General features: G+C 37.9%; 1 protein-coding gene across 6 annotated transcripts in view; it reads right to left on the reverse strand.

Moving 5' to 3' along the window:
• Positions 1–4,708: 4,708 nt before the first annotated feature.
• Positions 4,709–24,798, reverse strand: part of LOC149579489 (protein EARLY FLOWERING 3-like) — a 61,583-nt gene continuing 41,493 nt past the window's right edge. For all 6 annotated transcript variants that reach the window (XM_089833111.1, XM_089833126.1, XM_089833120.1 and 3 more), the window contains 2 exons: positions 6,516–6,567; positions 4,709–6,422 (listed from right to left, as the gene is read on the reverse strand). In XM_089833111.1, coding sequence (XP_089689237.1) covers positions 5,178–6,422; positions 6,516–6,567 — 1,297 coding nt within the window. In that variant the 3' untranslated portion in view covers positions 4,709–5,177. The remainder of the gene's footprint in view (positions 6,423–6,515; positions 6,568–24,798) is intronic.

Raw genomic sequence — 24,798 nt, forward strand, 5'->3', positions numbered from 1 at the left:
CTACTTTTTCGAACTGCTTTTTCGTACTCGCTTTTTCAGCCTGCTTTTTCGGTTCCACTTTTTTCGGACTGCTTTTTTGGATCTACTTTTTGGACTGCTTTTGCGGACTGCTTTTTCAGTTCTGCTTTTTCATAGCCGCTTTTTCAGCCTGCTTTTTCAGTTTCGCTTTTTCGGACTGCTACTATGTTGAATTTCAAGATCATATCTTTCAATGGCGTCAAGATTTCCAGCTTGAAGGGATTTCGTCCTCCAAACTATTGAGACATAATCTCAAGAAATTTTTTCAATTTCTTTGATATTTCCAAGCATGAATAAATGAGAGCTATCCTCTTTCTTTTAATCCCTTCCTCACTTGCTCCACGCTTCCGTCTTGCCAATGTGGGATAATACATGAGTTTTAATATTACTTCTTTTTTTTCCTTTTACAAAGTCCATGTATGTACTCAAAAGGGGAACTCTTGATTTTTTTATAAAGTGACTTTATAAAATATTTTATAATTCAAGTCACTTTATTAAATTAATTAAATATAAAGTTACCTTTTAATATTTATTTATTTGATAACTTTATAAATAATTAACTTAATACCACTTATTTATTTAATTAAAATAATTAATTAGTCATCCTCATAAAATATTCATTATTTTGGACAACCTAATTAATTAAATCAATTAAATCAAATTGCCTCCAAAATGGGGACATGACACTCTATCCAACCTACAGTAGACCTTTTGAGAACCCTTTTGATCATTGCACCAAGTATACCAAATATCTTGAAATTTTGATTTCCTATCCTCAAGAGGATCTAAAACATTAAATTTCCTTTTAAATTTGTTCTAGAAGAATAATTCATTACCTTTCCAACTGAAATAGTTACCTCCAAATTTATCCTCACTATGCTCCACTGTATTAAAATCACCAATAAAAATCCACTTGGTGTTAGGCAAGTTATTTGAATCTCATTCCCACAATTCAGCTCAGTCTTTATAATCAGTAGGTGCATAAAAGTTACACCATCCAAAGCTCTAACCATCTTTGCATAATGCAATCCACAAAGCCCTATGACAAGGAGAGACGCCTCTATTCACAATGTAGTCTACCCAATTAGATCCCACAAGAGTGGCAACTCCCCCCTTTCCCCTTTCATGGTTGGAGTAGTATGCAGTAGCATGATCCCAGAGCAATTTTAGAATAGTGTGAGCTTGAAATACAATAACTTTAATTTCTTGTAAACATATAAAATCTTTTGTTTTAAGGTTACTACACCATCTTCTGACAATGTACTCCCTATCATTCATCTCCAACCCTCTAACATTCCAGCTATGGATGTTGATCATGTTTATGATTTGTAGGGTTACCCTTACCATTGTTGTACAATATGTTAAAATAATCAGTGATGCATCCTTGTTTACTTTTATAACCACTAGAACTGGTTAATATCTTATTATCATTGCCCTTCCTTTTCTTATTCCTTTTATTGGTGGCATCAACAAAAAGGGGCTCGGTTTTATTCTTATATGAAGTAATTTCCATCCCTGAAGACTTTGATCCATTCAAGTGCATATTCTTATCAATCAAAGTGTGATTGGCATTCTTAACCAACTCTGCCCTCTCAGCTAGAGAATTAAGAGCAAATTGTTAAGCATTAAGTTTGATGGGGGTTTTCTACCAGAGGGATAGCAAGAACACTATCTTTAGGGCAAATAATAGATTTTAATCAAGTAGAACCACTTGGGATGATCTTAGAAGTAGAAATGGGATCATAGGTATAAGTTAGCTCAATGTCATACAAGGGATTGACAATAGTCTCAAAATCCTCTCCTAGAACATCATTAGCAGTTTTATTAGTATCAACTTCCACAGAGTTCCCTATCCCCGAAATGCTTTTAGCCTTCCCTAAGGAAGGTGTCGAGGGATTCTCAGAATCAGAACTAGAAACTTTATTAGCATTATCTTTTGAAACCTCAAAGTTAGTAGTTTGGGTCTAAATAACTCTGGACAATCCTTTCTTGCATGTCCATTCTTTTCCCAGTGAAAACAAGAACCTAAATTACCAAGACGAGAGACTTTCCATGAAAAAGCTTCAACATCAACATTAAGAGAGATATTATCAAGGAATATAATTCTCGGTTCGAAAGCAACCAAAACCTTAGCATTTAAATGTAGGAGGGTGGTCTTAGATTGCTCAATTTGCAGAACCGAGCCAATAGGCTTCAGAAGCTGATGGATAAAGGGTCAAAATAAGCGGATGGATAAAGGGCCAAAATTCTACGTTCAAATTCTCAATTTCTAACCAATTTGGTGTAGCCCTAGCAGACACTTCTACATTCCTAGTCGACAACCATGGGAAGGCTCTGAAAAGAGATTTACCCACATTCCGAAACTTCTTATTAAGTATTCCTTCTTGCATACTATGAGTCTTGAAAAATACAAAAAAAAAAGCCCTCTTTGAACCATTCTACAAAAGGTCACATGAATCCCAAGTTTCTTACCTCAAACACTGACCACCCATTCATCAAAAAAATTCAAAGAAGGTAAGAACCCTTTATCTAAACATGCAAAAAAAACTGCAACATTTTTTAATCAAGATTGCTCTGTCCTCATTCAGCGAAAGAAAGTGTCTTCAATTCATGGGGCGGGATCTTACCTTCTTCTTCTTCTCTACTGACAACAGAATCAAACTTGCCTACATCCCCGAGTCCATCTCCATTGGTTGCAACTCCATCTCCGTCACTTTGAATTCCATCTGGAATGGCCCTACAATTTTTCTAGAGAAAAAAGCAATTAGCGGGAAAGAGGTTGAAGACTCTTCCACCACTGCTTTATATGACAATTTTCCCAAAACTTCCTTCTACTGGACATTAGATTTATCATGTTCATTGATGCAAACCTCATCAACTTTCATCATATCTCTAGACGTCTCTCCACCATCAACCATGATTCCCATTCCTAAATTCCTCACGAGTGATCCAGGGTAGGAAAATGATGGTGGGACAAGGTAAGAAAAAGCAATCACAAACAGGGAAACCCAAACGACACCCATAAGCACATGAAGGAAACTCAAGAACGAACACCCATAAGGAAAAAACAAGAGCCAAAAACAATAAAATCAATGAAAACCAGGGCACAAAAGGGGAAAAAGTTGCAGAGAACACATAGCGGGGTACAAAAGCTTAGGCACATAAGTGTCTAGTTGTCATACAAGTTGCAGAGCTTGATTTTTTTTCCTCAATCCTTGATCTTCTTAATTTCATCATTTATTTGTTTCAATATGCACAAAAATATGTTTAACTCAGTTTTAAAAGGTGAAAAAAATCCATGTTCTATAACATTTGTATATGGATGCAGCTATCCTCCCTACAAATTGTACCATTGACTAAATTTTGAAAAAACGAAAACACAATGAAATTACTTGAAATTTTTAACATTTGATCTTCAAGTATATTTTGTGATCGAAAAAAACTAATTTTTTTTAGAAAAATTCATTGTGTTTTCGTGAATCTGAAAAAGAATCATGTTTGACCTTTTTTTGTCTTTGGTGCATTTTGTTTGGAGATTAGCCAGTGCCTTTGTATATTGTCCTATTGAGTTTGCTTGCAAGGTGTTAAAATGTGTTGTTTCACAACCCAAGGTATTGTGATGTTTTTATTAGAGTGGAGCAATGGAAGTTAACGGATGCGTACAGGGGAGGAGATATTGAGGTTCTCAATTAATTTGGGATTCAAGTATTGATTAGTGTACTCGGAGTCACTTCAGACTTGACCCGTAATTTCTAGAGGACAAGCACTCATGTGGAATATTGCTACATTACAACTTATCATATTTCCTTTTGTCAATAAGATCTCTGGAGTCAAATACTGTGTCTGGATTCATTATTTTGCCTTCTTAAAAGTTTGCACCTGATTTATCCTTGCAAAATTTTGCCATCAATGATCATACACGTACAATAAGATTATTTGTGACGTACCAGAAGTAATTAGATTATATACTTTTACCGAGATGCATATTTGGGTCAAATTTTCATAATTCAACCTGTTGTATTTGTTGAAATTCCTCTTGTAGAATAATTTGCTCTATGAATTACTGACTTTTAACCAATTTAGCTTTGACCAAAGTAATCTATCATCCAAGCTTAAATTCCTTAGGTGAGATTTAAGCATACAGCATAGATTTAATACAAGCAGATATAATCATACAGCATACATTTAATAAAAGCAGATTATTTTAGTTATACTTTCTGTATGTGGAAAAGTGTATATGCATGTATCTTAATAGATTGTTGAATATTACCCTTGTCATACCATCATTCTGGGCTACTGCAAATGACCAATAAAGTTATAAACACTCAAATCAACAAAAGTGGAAAAATGGTTAATTCCTTATCCAGATTGCAAATAGATCATGGTTGACAACCAGATTATATTTACATCTAACAGCAGCTCAAAAAGTTCAAAATAGTGGGTCAAAAGACTTTCCCAATAAAGTCTCAAATGAATGGGAAACATAGATCTCAGTGAATCAACTCAGGCACAATAATCATGCTATATAATGGAAGCATACATAATAACGAGTAATTCTACAAGGAAACAAATAGTTGAACATGGTGTTTCACGTTGAATCCTTGATGGTAATATGATTGCATACCGTCAAGACTAATACATACAGAACAAATGCTGTAGACACCGACTTCACATTTTGTATCTAGAATCATTACATCAATGAAATGAAAATGAATCATTATCGATACTATCAAATGACCAAAAGTGATCAAAGGACAGATATGTTCCAAGTACAAAATAGGTTTAAAGGGGTCCCTAGTGCATCCTGAATACAAACAGATACTATAAAAGTGAGTCAAAAATAGAAAAGGTGAGCAAAACTAGGTCAAAAGCTACCTAATTTCACTCTGAAATCAAAATGGTTACAAGCATCAGAAATTAATGCTGAGACCACTAAAGGTTTTTCCTATCAATTTGGTGAATCCCATAAAATTTACACCAATGTCAATAATACTGGCCATAAAAGCAGCTTCTAACATTTCCCTAGAAGCAACATGGTAAAAACATATTTTATTAACTAGGTCCTATTACAGAGGAATACTGTACAGAAGTAAATACAAAAATCTTGGGAAAAATGCTTTGAAACCATAGCAAACCATATTAGCCATGCTGACTTTGTGTTATTGCTGTCTCTCACGCTGAAGGGAGAGGAGAATATCAGCTGTTGATTCTGATGCGGCCATTGCTGTCCGCGGAACAGCTTTGATTACTTGCACTCGTTCCTCCTTCGACGAAATCAGTGCTTTGTCTTTTACTGTTTTAGACCACATTAAGGATGACGACAAAGGAAAAAGAGATAAGACCTGATTTTCAAGATCCACAACATCAGGTACACCCACATCATCTTCATTCAAATCCTTTGTTTTGGGGCTTTCATATTCCTGAGCATCTTCAGAAAGCGTCCAATTCAAAGAATTAACCCTCTTCTCCTGCATGTCTGTGTTGTTCATTTTTTGTTCAGATAATGAAAAAGAGGGATGGCATGTACTGTTCGTGTTTTTTGAATGCAGCCCCGGTTGGCCTGTCTGGACAAGTGGTAGGTTATCTTGGCCAACTGAAACCTGTGATATGGAATCTTGCGATTGATATGCATTACTAGATTTGTCAATTGAAAGGTTTGTTACCTGTTTTGATTGCTTCAAAACAGATTCAGATCTAAAAGACCCTTCTGAGATCTCCTCGGACCCATTCCCCACACTTCTTGCTGGACTGAAAAAAGGATGGCATGCCTTACCCACTGATTTAAAAGGGTCAAATGGAACTGGTGGAGTTGGAGAGTTGTAGCGTAACTCATCCTGGGAGGGATATTTGGGGAAATGTCCCGGACCTCTTGCTTGGTGCTCTGCTGAACATGGACACTGATGTTGGCATCTATGCACATTTCGGGAGCCAAAAGAATTTCCTTCTAAAGAACATGGTATGCCCATCACTGCATTTGGAACTCCCATCTGGTTCATGGGATACTGGTGATAATATCCATAGCACCCAGGACGAACAGGCATTGCAGAGTGATTTTGTGGGTAAGCAGGATACCCCCACGCACTTGCAGACCCAGGAGAAAAAGTGCCTACGGGAAATGTAGCAGTATGTGATTGCTCCCTTGTATCATTTACTATAGGTTGAACATTTTCCCTATGTGATTGATGAGATGGCAAGCTATAATGCATAGGCATTTCTTTATTACATGGTTTACTTTTAGCTATTACAACTTCACAATCATGATCAACAAGAGCTTCAAATGATCTTGCGCATTTCTCAGGATCAATGGTGGGTACACACTGTTCCTCTGATATGCTTATAGGCAAGTTCTTGTATAGATTATCTTCAATCAACAAATTTGGCGGCATAGCTATCAGCTTTTGGACCTGAAGAGGACATTTAAAATGTTAAGCTTGTCTTCACTGTCTATAAACAAAGCACACATCATTCTGCAAATTAGACTTTAAAATTTTTCAGACCTTTACAAGTCGATGAAGTTCAAATACTTGAGTTGAAAAGATCTTCTGTTGTCTGAAAAAGGCAGACGCACAAAATTAAAATGATCAGCAAATAATTGAAAGACATTCAAAGTTTGTTGTTCCACAGTCATTTATGTTGAACATATGAAAATGCTTGAATTGTTCCTAGCAAGATGACTTTCCTCATGCCAATCTGGCAATATATCCCACAAATACAGGAGGGAAAAAGTTACTGACAAAAAGTATGAAATAAGCTTGAAATATGTTTACTTGACACAGACCAGAAAGATTACTCCAACAATTAAAATTTTCAAAAATCAAATATACAGACTTTCATGGGGAAAAAAATACTGATTTCACATATGAATGAAGTTTGGCAACAAAGAAGGAATCAACTCCATCTATACAAATCAGGATAACATAAGCAAATCAAACCAGGGAAATTTTGCAAGTCTCATCAAGCTTGGTAAGACTTGGCAAGCTTTTTCAATAAATTGTTTTTAACCAAGTCTTCATGTTCACCAATATGACAGTGAATCCAGCCAAAGTTGACATCGAAAAGATAGGTTGAGTGGACATATAAAAATCTGACTAGCTCTAGGACTCCTTCAACAAAATTTTCAAGCCCCTGGCTAAGAGCATTGATGCACTGCAGTTTCAATTTGATATATATAACAAGGCTTTTTTATATTGATAATGTATCCAAAATTCTTCAATCATCACTGTCAAAGTTGCAGCAACTACATACACATAATTATAATCATCTGTAAAATACTTTTCACGTGACTGTAAGACGAGACAGTTTTTTATATCTTACGCATCCAACCTACAGATACAGCAGCAAAGCACTAATGCAAGAACACAGGTGTATGTTCAACAATGTTGGCTCAAAAGATCAAAATTTAAAATAGAATAGAAGAAACGGCTTGCATGCTATTACACTTGCCTCAAGGACATGTAAAGTAGAAATTACATTCAGAGATAATAAAAAAGATGGCAGGATCTAGAAGTTTCAAATGGAGCCATCGACAGACATCTGGCAAGATCTGCATAGGTGATTAAAATCATCACTAAATTTGAGCACAGAACCTATATAGGAGGTGCAAGAAATGCGAGTACATTTTGGAAGTTTAGCAATCATTTAACTGATCTCCTCTAAAGCTGATAGCAACAGTCCACTGTTTGTCCCCTACTTGGATCCAGATTGCTCTAGATTCCTGCCATTAATAGATCTCTTCTTTTGTGTTTTGAAAATTTGTGAGATTCTTCAGCTGTTTTTGCACTTGTTTCTTTAAAGCTTGTCAAACTAACACCTCGTGTTTGAGTTCCAAGGAGTACCAACAGTTTTCTGTCTTTTTATCAACTTTTAAAGGATGTTGCAAAAAGCAGCTTCTGTCACATGCCTCATTTTACTTCTAATATAAACTTTCAAAATATTTACTCCTAACGGAAACTGAGATATTATCTCCTTTCCATGAAGTGGAAATGAGTTTATGGATTTCTTACTACAGCTACATATTCTAAAGCTTGAATTTACTTTTCTTCATTTGAAGAATATTGCTGATTTATGTTTGTATTTTCCCAATTGTTTGAGATGACGCAATTTGTTTAATTTTTCAGCCATGAATGATCTTCCTTTTCTCCTATGGCACCAGGTTGTCAAAGAGAAACTTTCAAGTTGACTGGTCCATCATTATTCTATATAATATGGTTACTAAAAGTTGACTAATGTCAGATTTGTTCACATGCTATGCTTTTCATTATCATCATTATATTGTACCATTTTCAAGTCTCCCCTAATACTGATAAGCTTGCCTTCCTGTGTTTCTTGACAGCTAGAAGTTTCTGCAGCAGTGTGATTTTTGTCTATGTTGAACATAAGGGACAATGTCCATTAATCCACATTATAAAAATTTATTTGATCCTCAAATCAGCAGAATTTCATAACGAATCATACCTCAACAGTCTTCTGGAATGTTTGTATTCAGAATTTGGGCCGTCTTGCAAACAAACCAACTTTACTTTTTTCACATTTGATATAATTCTGATTCATTCCGAATAACTGTCTTGTTCTCTATTTTGACGCTACGATATTTCCATTTATTTTCTGATCCTAAGGCCCTAACAATCCAGCAAGCCATCTTCATAATTAACTTTAATGTTTGCAGTTAGTGTATTTTGGGCACTTAATGCTATGTCAAGATTCTGCCTATGGCCCCAACATTCTGCATTATCAACTAAAGCTTATCAGCTCTCAACAGCGAAGCCCTCAGATCCAGAGCAGATGCTGTATGCATTTTTATTACCATTTTTCGTAGAATAAGGGATAAGAAAACTTCCCTTCATGAGTGGTCATAAAACTAACAACATTGCTCATTGAAAATGTTCTTTGGTACTTTGCAGTTTCTTAGTTTTTTATGAGATTGATCAGACTGGGTTCTTTCTATTCCTTTACAATTACAGACACCCAGAGCAACATGGTTTGTAAATAATTCAACCCGATCAATATGCAGAAGGAAATTAAGGTGAGACAACAAACAGCAATCATTGAAACTTGATGAATATAGCTGAGAACACCTTTTGATTTCATTTAAAAACGGCAATCATTGAAAGTTGATGAATATACCTCTGAACGCCTTTTGATTTCATTTAAATTCATGCGCATCAAGAGATTGGCTGTACGAGGTGCTTTGGATCATTACCTCAGAATTCTCTCTTCTGTGATTCCTACATCTCTTTCTCAATTGAACCTTTCCTTGATCAGATTGATGGGTTTTTCTCCCTCTGAATAAGAATTTTCCGAAGGATTCTATTGTTTATTGATTTTAAATGGAACACTAATAATACACATTAATAAAACAGAGAAAAAAATAAAAACTTGTGAAACCAGACAATGTACAGTTCACTGATTTTTTTGAGAAATTCCAAAATTGTCGAAATCAATATACCTCACATTTCTCATCTTGTAATTGATTGAACAATCTGAGTAATATTGGCTTTAGCAAAAGCTTCTTCAATATGTGACATGCTCCCAAGCGTCTAGGTCAATGCTTCCATGTTGCATTGTGATTAATGTTGTCAATTTCTATTTGAAGAGATCCTTAAGCCTCCAATAAGATATAATTTTAACTACCTCACAGTGACCGCTAGGATTTTGCAACAAAATACACTCTCTATCTTTTCCTTCCAAACATTATAGTTTAAGGCCATTCAACTTGAAGTCAGGTAATGGGCTACCCATGATCAGAACAAAGCAGCTACTAACAAAATATAACAAGCCAAAAGGAGCAGCATATTGTAGAGCTCCAATTAATAAAATGACAGAAAACACAAATATACCACCACAAATTTCAGGCTGAACCAAACAAGATTAATTCTTTACCACAAACAAGCTGGCCAAAAAATCTTCCACAAAATTAAAACTTGACAGACTGATATCTATTGTGTGGTGATATGGAGAAATTGATTTTTGTATAATCCCCGTGATGGCCTGTAACAGCAGTACATAAGTTGAACCTAAACTCATCACGTGTGATTTACATAAGGAGACATTCCTTTTGACAATGTTTCATGACAAAAGTGCAGAATGAATTTTTCATGAAGATCAAGAAGTAAAAAAGGTTAATTTATTAGCAGATCAATCAATCTATCAGCTTCATCTAATATTTTGAGTTTCCAAAATCAGGGGAATGTGATGAAGTTCTAGGAATAGAAGATTTTGATACAAACTGAAAGTAAAATGATCCTATGTAATCTAGCTCACTATTTGATGCAAATGCCATGGTATACCCTTCATTGTTATAACTACTAAACTCATTTTATTCTATTAATGAGCACTTACTAGCCTGCGTAGCTTGTTCACCGGCTCCTCTGGCACTGCATCCCATCATTATGTTTGAATCACCTTGTACTCAATCATCATACAATCCGAGACATGAAGGACCATGTAGAGCCACAAGATTCTCTATTCTCCTAAACATTAGCATCTTCCTCTAAATTGATGGATGAAATTTTAATTAGTTCAATTCCTCTCAGCAACAGAGAAACTGCAAACCTATGGTAAGAGTCAGTAGCTAGTGCATTTAACAATGATGGAGGCCATTACTGTTAAGGTTGTAGCTTCTGTCAGATTGCATTGACAAGCACTAATATATATCTACTTATATATATATATATATATATATATATATATATATATATATATATGTTACATTAATATTATTTATATAATGATTGATAAATAAATTATCAAAGAGACATGTCTCTTCACAAGACATGTCACTTCTACTCATATTTATATGACATTCAATTCTGCATTTGGAACACACAGAAATAAATTGTAGTGTTATTAAACTTGCAGAAAAAATTCCTATAAAACTTATCATGGTATCCAAACCAGACTGCAAATGTAAGATAACAATTTTTTTTTTTAAAAGCAGCACTAGACCCATTATTTTCCAAATTATTTTGGAGCAAACTTTTGGGACTAGACCCATTGTTTGATGGCAGCGATCGGCATTTCTCTTGACAGTTTGATTAATGCTTTAATCGCTTGGCAATTAGCCATGCCAAGCCGATAGCATTTTAATATAGTATTATAGTTAAGAGATCAAGACATTCTATCTGCAGCTCACAGAAAGCTTGCAGTGAACACAACACCTTTGAGCACACGTTGATTTGACATCTGCACTCATTCTCTATTCCACACTACCAAACAGAAAACAAGCTCTGTAAGAAGCCTGCAAGAACCCTGATCAGCTTCAGATTTCAGCAAGATTACAAATAGCCAGATCTGCGAAAAGATTCGACATCATAAATAGGAGACAGCAATCCCACACGACACCCATGATATGAACAACAAACAATCCACCACTCAGATCTACCCGAGTCTTCCAATTTGGCAACAAAGATTTGAGTTTCATCAATAGTGCACACTGCCATGCCACATCTGAATATCCTTGGGCGAAGAGAGCCTAGCCTCTAAGGGAGTAACTACAAGACCTGACTTCATAGAATCATTGTTCAAAGGGAGAATATTGAGGTGCAATCCCTTGTGAATGATATCTTCTCTATGAGGAGGGAGTCCTAAGTGAAATTCCTTGTAATGCATTCTTCTCTGTGAGAGAGAAGTTGAGGTGAAAGCCCTTGTTCCACCCTCTAGCTTGATTCATGGTGGTTACTATTTTGCATATGTGGATTATGTCATGAAAGGTGACGATCTTATCAATAGCTTGACCTGTTATCATGACAGACTACATTAAGTTGCTGCCCCTGAGTGCCGGTAGTCATGATAACGAATGTATCATGATCAGACTACACTAATTTGTTGTCCCAGAGTGTCGGAGATTATGATACTTGTCATGATAGACTTCATACATGTTGATTACTAGTTATTTGAGATAACTTATATCCTACTAGAATATAACATAATCTTTTGGTAGGCATCAAGGATTTGATGCTAGGCACATACCAAAAGAATATAACTATTATGAATATCATATGATTGATATTTCTTGTTGAATCATAATTCAGATGATATCAAAAGATAACATCTAAGTTGATGGATATATGTTGATATCACTAAATATGTCATTCCATGTATATTATATTGAGATGATATATTTTTATATGCTTGAGAGCATAATGTGTTCTATAACAATCCTTGTCGTCCGTAGAAACTGTGTTAGCCGACGGAGTGATTGTCATCGGTGTTTCTGTAGCCAACGGGGTGATTGTCGTCGGTGTTTCTATATTTTGTAGCCGACGGGTAAATAGTTTGTAGCGGACATAATGTTTGTGGCCGATGGACTCCTTCGAGAAGGTTCGGCGGATAGTATTTATATCCCGTTTAGGATCATTGTAATTCATCTTCAATCATTCAATCTCATCTTATGAAGCATAATATAATATTCTAGCATATGCGAATAATCTAAGGAGTTCTACTGTTCATTGTCTATGTGCATTTCTTAATTAACCTATGCGATAAACATTTGGCGTCGTTGCCTTGAAGATGGGAGGAATGAAGATTAATGCCAAATCAGCTTAACAAGGATCGAAATAAGGCCAAGGGAAAAGATGGAATCTGTACTACGCAAGAGAATTTAATTCTGGCACAGCAAGCCGAACGCCGACAGAGATTTCAGAAGATTGCCGACGGAAACTGGAGCACGGAAGAATTGTTGGAGGAAACTCGCAGCGGGTGGAATTGGTGGAAGAAGCATGGGAGGAGTTTTTGAATTTGTGTTCACCGAGGGAAGAGAATCCAGACGGGAGAGCATCAACTCGCACGGCTCGGAGTGTCGACGAAGCAAGAGCGTGGAGTGAACTCTTCGTCCGGGATATACTTCCGCAGGAGACAACTTCACAACACCCTTCTTCACTAAGGTTCGCAGCTGTTGAGTCTGATGGTGTAGGAAAACAGTCCGCCGGTGTGGGAAAACAGTCTGCTAGTGTGGGAGTGCAGTCCACCGGTGTGGGAGTGCAGTCCGCCGATGTGGGAGACCAGTCCGCCAGTGTGGGAGTGCAGGCTGCCAGTGTGGGAGTGCAGACTGCCGGTGTGGGAGTGAAGAGCACCAGTGTTACAGGACCGAGCAACGCCTGTTTACAAAAACCAATCATGATGGCGAGACCAAAAGAGAAACTGTCGAAGTTCAATGGCAATGGTACGGCCGATCCCATTCGACATTGCAAAACATGTGAAACGATCTGGAAGGCAAATGGGATAACTGATGAAGACGACTGGATGAGGCAATTTCCGACCACCCTACGAGGCGTAGCAATTGATTGGTTCACTGATACAGATCCCACAAAAGCTAAACAGTTGGGATAACATTAAAAAGGAGTTTCTGGCAGAATTTAAACTATTGCGGGATGATAATGAAATTGTAGTAGAGATCTTCAATACTAAGCAAAGGAAGAACGAAATCGTCCGTGTTTACACTAGGAAATTAAAAGACTTGATAAACAAAATGGAAAGTAAGCCGCCGGACAAACTTCAGAAAAGATGGTTAGTGGAAGGCCTACGCTCGAAGTTGCGGAGGAAAATGAAAATTCTGCCACCGTCGTCATATACGGAAGTTTATAATAGAGCATTGGACCTCGAAAGTGAGCTGAAGACGAAGAAGAAGACAAAGACTAGCTCATTTGACTCGGATGACGACGAGCCTGTCGAAGGTGATAGCAGCGACGATGAAGGCAACAGTAAGAAGGTTCCTGCCCTACTGAAGGACATGATCCGCATGATGGAGTTTCAAAACATGCAGAAGGAGCCAAAAGGCAGTGAGCTGTGGTGCACAGAGTGTAAGACCGATGGTCATACTAAAGGATCGTGTCCAAAGAACCAATTTTGTGACATTTGTCAGATCATGGGCCATTCGACAAAAGAGTGCCCCTTTAACATGAAGACAAGAGGATCTCCGCAGGTAATTCTTACACAGGAGGCTTCCCCGTCGGGCAGTAGCGGAAATACGAATAGCGCAGGTGCCACATCCGGAGGGTATAGGAATAATAACAGAGGGCAAAACAACAACAATGCAAACAATAACAATAATAATGGGAGTCGAAGTCGAACCAGTATGATGCAAACGGACGACCGATCGTTCAATGCCAAGCATGTAATTTGTGGAGTCATTTTGCGCGGGATTGTACAGCGGCAAACACACCAAAATTATTATGCAGATGGTGCGGACCCGGCGACCATGAAGATGCCAAGTGCCCAAAGTCGAGTAAACTTGATCACTGTCGGCACGGATGAAGAGGAGGTTCTAGCAATTACGCAAAGGCAAGCAAAGTTGCCGCCGGAGGAAAACAAAAATTTGGGGGAAGCGTAGGCGAAAATTGGAAAGGCATCGTCGGCAAGGACATCTCAGTTGAAGGACATCACCGGCACCTTGGCAAGGAACTTCGCAAAACAAAACATTGTACAACAAATCTTACAAACAGAGATACCGGTCAAGATAAGTGACCTCCTTCTCACAATGCCCCAGTTACGAACAGCCATTCTAAATCATACACCATTTTCGAAAGCAACAAAGGACACAAGAAGGGACAGTAGTCCAACGACGGCAACAAACCCAATGCTTTTGGTGCTCACGACGGGAAGACATTCGGCAGTCATCGAGATGGGGATCTTGGGAAATGTTTTGACAGACACAATTGTTAACGAAGGGTCCGGCGTGAATGTCTTGCCGGAGGATACTTGGAAGAAGTTGGGAAAGCCGACATTGTGGCCACCTACATTTCAATTGCTCACGGCAAACCAACATGGAATCAAACCGTTGGGAATCTTGAAAGCGCAACCAGTAACTATTGGAACACAACCATTTTTATTGGATTTTGTAGTCATTCCATTGAAAAGAAAAAGATATGATGCTATTCTGGGACGGAATTGGTTGGTGCAAGCAAAAGTAAAACATGATTGGAAACAAAAAACCCTATCAATGGAGTGCGGAGGCAAAAGATTCATAATCGACCTGCACACACAAATGGTGGTGAGGAGGCAACATTGTCAGATTCAAAAGGTGAAGGCCAACGTGACGACGAATGAAAGCAAAGAATGGAACCAGATGAAGGAATATTGAGACTAGAAGGGGGATCAAATGATGACGACCTAGACTCAATGAATGGCCTTTACCACTGGCAAATAGAAGACTACGAACTCTTTCCGAGTTGTAATATGTTAAGCGTCGATGAAGATGAGAAAACAGAGAAAAATGAATGTCCGAAGGGATACAGAGAAGCGGATGAAGCAAAGGAGGTTACGGCTAAAGAAGGGAAGGACATACAATACAAACCTAAAAAAAAGAAAAATTCCACCGTCTGGTACACGGTGAACGGACTGCACAAAAAGAAAATAATGCATCGCACCATAAAATTACTTGAAGGGTGCTGACAACAAGGAAATAAGCTAGATGCGTGACGACCGTAGGCACAGTGGGTGACGGAGGGGACACAGAACAGACATAAGGTGTGGCATGACAAACTCAACAGGTTTCAGCCAGGGGAGTTGGTACTCAAGTACGACGGTCCCAATGAAATCAAATCGGAAAAGTTTAAGGCCAGATGGGTTGGACCATTTCAGATTCGGGAGGTCGACGACAAGGGAGAGATAAAGTTGGGGATGTTGGATGGGCAAGAGGTACCTCACGCAGTGAACGGATCCGAATTGAAAATATACGGTGCTAGGAAGACTTTGTTGCTATCGCAGAATGGCCAGTTGACTCCCTCGTTGTTGTAGAATGGCGACGCCTGGAGGCAAAATTGAGGTGTTGTTTATTTATTTATTTTTGAAAAAAAAAAAGGTGCCGCAGGCACCTGTCCGCAAGTAACTCTCCGCGGGGGATGTCTCGCGAGCACATCTCCGCGGCCAACTCTCCGCCAATAGACTAACCACAGAAGGCAACCCGCGGAAGTTTCTTCCGTGAGCTAATCTCAAACCTCCAGCAGGTAGTCCACGGGGTTGTTTTCCCGCACTGTTGTGTTCCTCTTCCACGCTATATACCTTGTCTGCGGGTGTTTTTTCATTGTTTTTTCCGCGTTTAAACCACTCTCCCACGGATGAAAACCAATCTTCCGCGGATGAAAGATTGACTAAGCAACGCATCATCTGATTGTGTCTTTCGCTCGCGCTGGTGATGCCTGCCAAGTCTTCTTCATCAAATTCATCAAGGAGTGGAACTGTTACATTGTCGATAGAACCTCTGCATAATATTTTCAACGAGGATTTTGGAAGCCTTGGAATGAACCTCGCATACTTTGTGCCCTTGTGATAATCCTTAGCAGCAGTGAGATCCGTTCTGCATTTGTCTACTCGGCATGATCGATACAAGGTAACGATGGAGTCAAATCTGAACCACTTGGTGTTCTTTGGATTGCTGCCATCACCATATGAGCTTCCGCCGAGTTCAACGATAGGTTCCCGGCATCTTCTTCTTCAAACGATTGCTTCCTTTTATAACTGTCAGTCGACGGATACAAACCAATACTTAAATTTTCCTCTGCAGTAACTGTAGTCGAACCCATGCAGCGGGATTGCCAAGTCTCCATCAGCATCAACCGTTTTTTGATGTTCGAAGTGCCAGGTGTGAGAAAGGTGTGTAGAGGACTGGAAAATTTCAGTTGGAGGCGTCGGAGGATTGGAATACAAAGGGGGAGAGAGGTGTGTGTAAGGCTGGAAGCCGCATGAGAAGACAATTGGAAGCAATCAAAAGTGGAGGAGCATACTTTCCAATTTTAAAAAAAAAAAAAAAAACCGACGACGGATTGAGGCAGTTCGGAATGAGTAGCAGATGATGCCAAAGGGAAGGGGAAGCATCACTGGTTGTTAGAAAGAGTGTAGAATCGGCAGAAAATGACAGAAATAGTGTGTTCTGTGCATTTTTGTGTGGGTTTCGGAGTGTTAATTTGGTCTTGGCGGCGAGGCCCTGTATTGCGACAGGGAGCGAATACAGGGAGCGCAGTTGGGGCGCTACCCCTCGACCCCACCGGGGGCGTTGCCCCCTGGATCCCCAGTCATTGCGGATATCAGTCATGAAGTGTGACCAATTGAGAAGACTTGAAGTTGCCGCAGGCATGGAGTGTCTATGTACCAGAGCAACTGGGAGTAGGTGTTGGTCGAGAGGCTGTCTTGGAGGATGCATAGAGAGCTCGAGAGGAGTGGGTCATCCAGAAGGCAATACAGCGATACTTAGCTCAGTGGAACCAGTGTTGAAAGCAAAGAAAGCAGCACGGGTGGCTATCAAGGTCAGCTTGAGGAGACAGTATTGTGTTAGTAGAGGCTACAAATGTAATTGGATGAATGTGGAAGTGATGTGACAGAAGCAGATTTTTTGTTGTAGTCACTCTGTTAATGTATTTTGGTTGTTAATTTATCTCAGATATTTTGTAATTGTTGTCCGGAGACAACTTTTTCTTTTGGGGGGGATGATGTCGTCGATAGAAACTATGTCAGCCGACGGAGTGATTGTCGTCGGTGTTTCTATAGCCAACAGGGTGATTGTCGTTGGTGTTTCGGTATTCTGTAGCCAACGGGTAAATAGTTTGTAGCGGGCATAATGTTTGTGGCCAACGGACTCCTTCGGGAAGGTTCGGCGGATAGTATTTATATCCCGTCTGGGATCATTGTAATTCATCTTCAATCATTCAATCTCGTCTTATGAAGCATAATATAATATTCTGGCATATGCGAATAATCTAAGGAGTTCTGCTGTTCATTGTCTGTGTGCGTTTCTTAATTAACCTATGTGGTAAACAATCCTCCCTAGCTAAGAGGGAGTGTTAAGATTGTAACTTCTGTCGGATTGAATTGACAAGCACTAATATATACCTACATTTATATATTATATATATATATATATATGTATGTATGTTATATTAGTATTGTTTAATTAATGATTAATTAATAAATTATCAAAGAGACATGTCTCTTCTACTCATATTTATATGACATTCAAATCACAAAAATAAATGGTAGTGTTATTACACTTGCAAAGAAGATCCTATAAAACTTAACAATTACAAGATTACAAATACCACCAACAAATTGGGCTCTCTTGTCCCAAAGTCCCCCTATTTATATTTGTTGAACTCAAATGCCTTGAGTATGGCAACTTTGGTCCAACCATGTTTGATCTATGCAACCTCGTCTACACTATACATCTTCTTAGTCACCTTCATGAAACCTCTCCTCATTTCCAAGTTATCTATTTGATGATCTCTACAAGGCATCTACACACACCACTTCAAGTTTAGTGCATAGGCAATTACGTGCGAATGACTGTGAGTATCTCCAATGACTGTGAGTATCTCCAATTCCATCGAATCATTACATAAATGTGCTCATTGTACAAGAACAAGGTGGATCTCTCTATCCTATAATTACCTTCATTGGCCAAGCATTTTATCAATTCAACCATATATCTCCACAAAGTTGAAACATAAAAACTAGGGATATGATAGAGGAGATATATTTGGCATCTAACAAAAAAATTCAGTCATCACAAATCCCTTCACCATTAGACATCACTGTATCTTTGACATAACTCATTGATTCCACTCTTATGTCATGATCATTAGTTGCAACTTGCAAGGACTGTTGGAAATCAAATTTAAATCATCTTCTCCAAGAGATTGGAATTCCATAATTTTTTCTTGGAGGAACAAAAAGTACATGTAACTTATTCTTAGTTACCGAGTTCGGACCCTACTGCCGGATCCAGGTCCAGGTTCGCACAGGTTCGGGTTCGTGCCTAGATTCGTTGCAGGTATGGACAAGGTCCTTAATTTGGACTGTGGGTCCGCCTAGGTTTGCCCCAATCCAAATTAAGGACCCTACCTGGTCCCGCAATGACCCGGACGAACCCACAACGAACCCGAGAGGACCCATGGTGAATCCAGAAGGACCCACAATGAACCTAGGAGGACCCGCGGGTTTCTCTTATTTTTTTTTATATATAATGCATATATATATATATATATATATATATATATATATATATATATATATATATATATATATATATATATTCTCACGAACCCAAATGGGAGAAAAAATTGTCTGAACCCATGAACTCGAATCAGCAACTTAATTGTAAATAACGAACAAGTAGTCTCTCACACTGGCTATATCTTGCTTCATCTACCCAATTTTGCCAATGTTCTTGAATGCAATGTTGATGGCATGCAAACAAGGGGTCCATTAATTATGCTTATAAGAAGATTCAGTCAACTTCTTAGCTATCCTACATAAATATGATGTACCTAAATGACTTGCAAAAACATTATTAGGAATGATCTTCTCAATGGCACCTCTAAGAATATAAAATTGAAACTCTACATCCTCGTACTTCTCCAGATGACCAATTGTCCTAAGGAAATAATTGTCCTTTGTACACATGTGACTATGAAAATGATAATGTTGCACCAATGTGAGACCTATGTGGCCCTCATTTTCTCCATAAGTAAATTTATATTATAATAGTTATTATCCAAGATAGCAGTCCTCAATTTTGTCTCTTGTATTGCCACATATGAAGCCTACCCATGCAACCTTAGGTATGGCTTCCTTAAAATGAGGACAAGCAACATGGAGTTGAATATCATTGCCAGAAAATTTTTGTCAATGGCATCATATACCTCATTACTGACCTACACATTTAGCATATCCACAACCAAATTTGGAGTTGAACCCATGCCCTCATCTTACCCTCAAGCTTTGAAATAGGAACCTCATTTGTCAAGTAGTAGTAGTAATGGTCAATGTAACAAAAACTGTGGCCATTAAATGGTTTCACTATCCCTACTCTCTATTTAAGCAAGAAACTACCACATACCACTAAACTTTACTTGCGATGTGAGGGATTTGTCCATAAACTCTTGTAATGCTGCCATAGGATTCAAAACCATAATAATGGATTGCCATAAGCCTGCTCCCAATTAATTAGCAATTTTTTTCCATTCCAATACTGTTGCAAATTGTTGTAAAAGGGTTATCTTATTGAATGGACCCTCAGAAAAAAATTCCAGCATCTTTTAAGGGCAAGTGAAGTTCATAGCACTCTCAATTGAACTATTTTGAATGCTCCCCCTTTTTACTCTCCCACACCTATATTGTCAGTTTGCAGATTCCCATGATCCTCATCATTGTCGTTTTAATTAAACTCATGCTAACACTACAATTATAAAGTTAAAGCACATTTTTTTCTATGAAGTTAAAGCACTAAATTGTGTTGTTGAGTTTTTGAATAGTAGGCAACCAAATGCCCAAAGCCAAGTGAAATTGGGAAAGAAGCAGCAATATTGTTTTCTCCAAGCAAGGATGAAAGAAAGAAGCAGCAAGGTCAGAATTGTGCCATCACCAATGACCATATATGAATTCCCTTAGTGATGCTGAATGCTGCATGCAACAATCTCTGATTAGGCAAACTGCATCAAATCCCATGTAGCGCAACAATGTGTTAGCACATGTGCTAATGACAAGACACTTCAGAGGAATGTGTTTTTTTTCCATACAGAATGCTAGGTCAAATATGAGAACAGCATGTCGTCGTCAGCAATGGCAGCCAAAAATATCTGCAAGATGCAGTGAAGTGCTTGGGTCTACCCAATAACACACACCCAAGATCATACTCTTTGGGTTGGTTGCAACAATGTAAGGGTATTCATTTACAATGCCAATGTACTTTCAAGTATGCAGCTAAACTCTCACAAGTCATTCACTTCGACTTTTTTGCTTTCAGAAGTTTTGCAATAGACTACTTGGGAGGCCATATGTGTATCACAGGGAAGGTGTTTATTAAGCAAGTCGAAAATGATGAATTGTCCAGTTTAGTGATAATATTTCTAACTAAATAAGTTTTCACCAAAGAACAAAGTAGCTTTTAGTATCTATCATAGAACGCCATAAGTTTGTTTCACCCATGAAGTTTATGTTTCTCATGGTTTGCCTTAAGACGCTTGCTAATCCAGAAAAGTCAGTGAGGTTCTCATACAATTATAGATGGGGATACAGAACATTTGAAAGGTCCCAGTACAGTCACAGATGGGGATATAAAGCAATCGGAAGGTCAGTACAAAGTTTCTAGTTTCAGAAAGTTGCAGGAGGTTGACTAGGTTTTCTTCTATGAATTCAGTTTTGTTTGTTATTTGCTAGTTTGTCCTTGGATTCTACACATTCTTGGTTTCTCTAAAATAGGCATGCCTAGGAAACATTTGTTTTGACCATTATGCAACAACACACTTTCAAGTTGCTCAAGTAGGGTCTCTGTGTAGTGTTTCTTTTGGAAATTCTTCACGTGTGTGCCCATTTGAACTATAAACTAATGCATTTGACCTTGCGTTTGGTGCAATTTCACTTGGCTTTGGGCATTCGGTTGCCTACTATTCAAAAACTTTCAACAACACAATTTAGTGCTTTAACTTCATAGAAAACAATGTGCTTTAACTTTATAATTGTAGTGTTAGCATGAGTTTAATTAAAATGACAATGATGAGGATCATGTGAATCTACAAACTGACAATATAGGTATGGGAGAGTAAAAAGGGGGAGCATTCAAGATAGTTCAATTGAGAGTGCTATGAACTTCACTTGCCCTTAAAAGATGTTGGAAAATTTTGCCCGGACTCGCTGCAGACCCCAGCGAATCCAAGTAGACCCATGGCTTGTGGGGCCATAAAGTGGTCCAAAAAACAATAAAATATGATATTTTTATAATAAAAAAATTCTAACCCCAAAGGAAGGGAAATAAGGTACTTTTCATTCCTCTAATCTCTCATTTGCTTTCTCATTTTGCTCTCTCATTTTCGTGTGGCCATTTTGCAAGATTGAAGAGATTGTTTGTAAAGTCTCAAATCCTTCCAATAATCATTGTTGAGTGTTCCTAGGTATGCATTTGATCCTTCCTTTTGCTTCTTTCATAGTTTGTTTTTAGTTTTTTTATTGTTCTAAATTTTTATCAAGTTTTGTATAAGTTCTGAAATGTTTTTTATTTTATTTTTGTTATAGATTGCAAGAATAATAGAATGAATAGTCAAAGTTCAATGGGTGGGGAGGGATCCCAAAGATTTAAAATTGATAAAAGTTCTCCTTTGTGGAAGTATACAACAAGAATTGAGCAATGTGTTGGAGGGGGAGGGTATATATGGAAATACAATTTTTGCCAAACCCAATATAGAAGTTCATATTACCGGGTTAAACATCATTTCATAGGCCCAACAGGTCAAGGGATTAGCATGTGTGAAGCACCCCTAGAGGGAGGTAAAAAGGGGTTGTTGGCTTCTCAAATAGCAAGCATGTTAAAAGACCAACAAGAAGCTGATAGGTTAGTGTCAAAGGGGTAAAAAGATAGATCAAAGCAAAAAACAACAACAACACCCTCTCAAACAACCACTAGACAACATCCCTTCCTACCTACCCCATCTACGGATGAAGATGAAACAGAAACGCCCGCATCCCGCAAGAGAGGCCAATTAGATAAGGCATTTCAAAATGAATTGAGAGAAATTGCTGACATAAAGGTTGGGCATTGCCTCATTACGAATGGTGTTCCAATTAATCTAGTGAGATCACCTTATTGGAGAGAGAGAGATGGTGTAAGCAATAAATGAAGCACCTCGTGGTTACCGAGCCCCTCGACATGAAAAGTTGAGAACCACCATATTGCATGATGAGAGAAAGAATGTAGAAAACCTCCTCAAACCAATTATAGATTATTGGATCCAAATGGGGCTAAGCATTGTCTATGATGGATGGAAAGATTGCAAAAACTGTCCATTAATAAATGTGATTGTTGTCTGCCCCAAGGGGGCAATGTTTTTAAAGGAAGGTAAATGAGGCAATTTTTATTGCCCAGCTTCTAATTGAATCCATAGAGTCTATGGGAATTGACAATGTTGTCCAAGTAATAACAGACAATGCTAAAGTTTGTAAGGCTGCAGGTACTTTGGTAGAAGCGCGATATCATCCTATCTTTTGGACACCATGCACCGTCCACTCCTTGAACTCGGTGATGAAAGCAATTGGCACCCAAATTGAATGGGTGAAAAAAGTGTATGAGGAGGGTGGGCAGATCCAAATGTTTGTGACAAACCGACATATGTCACAAGCAATTTTCAGAACTTTATCCTGCTTGGAATTATTGAAGGTAAATTTTAAACTTTATTTAGTTTCATTTATCATTTTGTGTCATACTTACATAATTGAATAAAATGTTTTTAACTTTTTACTTGTTTGTGTTGTTTACATATTTGATATTTGAAATGTGTTATTATATTAACTTACAATTTGAATTAACATGGTAATAGGTCGCTGAAACAAGGTTTGCTTCACACACAATCGTCCTTAGACGACTTGTGAGGGTGAAAGAAGCATTGTCCCAAAAGGTTAGTAAAGGATATGATCTTGAGTGATGATTTTTGGAATAGGGTGGAATATGTATTAGAACTCACTGAACCCATCATGTCTACGCTTCGGTTTGCCAATACTAATGAGCCTTGTTTCGGAAACATATATGATGCCATGGACTCCATGCTAGAAAGAATGAAATCGGTAAGTTTAAATTTTTATACAATACTTTATCCTTCTTTATTGAGAGATTTTGATTTTTAATTTTAATTAAGTTATTAACATTACATCAAGATAACTTACATGTACATCATTTGACATCCCAGGTCATTCAGAGGAGAGAGCGGGATCCTGAGGAAACCTTTTACAATAAAGTGAAGAAAATTGTTCTACATCACTGGAACAAGATGACTACACTTTTACACCTCCTGCCATATACACTTTCTCCTAGGTATTATAGCGGTGAGATACTTTATATTCCTAGTGGAGTGGCACCATACAAATATCCTGAGGTTGCTAATGGGTATAAAAGGGCATTTCGCAGGCTCTTTAGTGATCCTGATGTGGCATCGATTGTTAGAAGAGAATTTGTAGATTTTGTCTCGGGCAAAAATGTAGACCTTGATGCAATCAATGACCAAGTAGAATGGATCTCATTGGATGGTGGTACTTACATGGGTAAAGTTACATGTACCTCCAACCTCTTGCCGTTAAGATCTTGTCACAAGTAAGTATTTAAGTTTTTTTTCCCTTTTCATATGACCACTTAGCTTGCAGAATTAGCACTCTTAAATTCCTATTGTATTGTAAAATTACAATTTCTAATTTTTTTAAATTGTGTTGGTTGTCTCTCTAGGTTGTGAGCTCTTCTACTGCTGAGCGGAATTGGAGTACATACTCCTTTATCCACTCAGTGAAGCGTAATTGGTTGGGTTCGAAGAAAGTAGAGAACTTGGTATTTATTCACAACAACTGGCACCTCCTGTAACGCAATGATCCAAGATATAAGAAAGGGCCAGAGAAGTTGTGGGACGTATTACTCAAGACTTCTGACTTGGATATGACCGTCACAATATATCTAGAATTGCCTTGCTAGATGTTGAAGATGACGAGGAGGATGTGGCTACATCTAGGGCTAGTTGAACTGATTTGGGTTCCAATGATGAGGAAAATGATATAGATGAGGATGAAGCCATTGATCCCTCGTGTTTTGATGACCCATTTGACCCTTGAAGGGCATTTGCATCTTTAATAGTAGGAGTCTATGATCATTGATAAACTATTAGACATTTGTCATTGACTCAATTATCACCATGTTTCAAACTTTATTAAATTATTATCTGTCAATTTGATGAAGTAGTCTATGTTTTAAAATTTCATTTTGCATTTTAGTAATTCAATGTATGATTTTATTTACAACATCAACATAGATTAATGAGTGAGTAT

The sequence above is a fragment of the Cupressus sempervirens genome, chromosome 1, assembly GCF_028749045.1.
Source record: "Cupressus sempervirens isolate cs-2001-9-10 chromosome 1, ASM2874904v1, whole genome shotgun sequence".
NCBI lineage: Eukaryota > Viridiplantae > Streptophyta > Pinopsida > Cupressales > Cupressaceae > Cupressus > Cupressus sempervirens.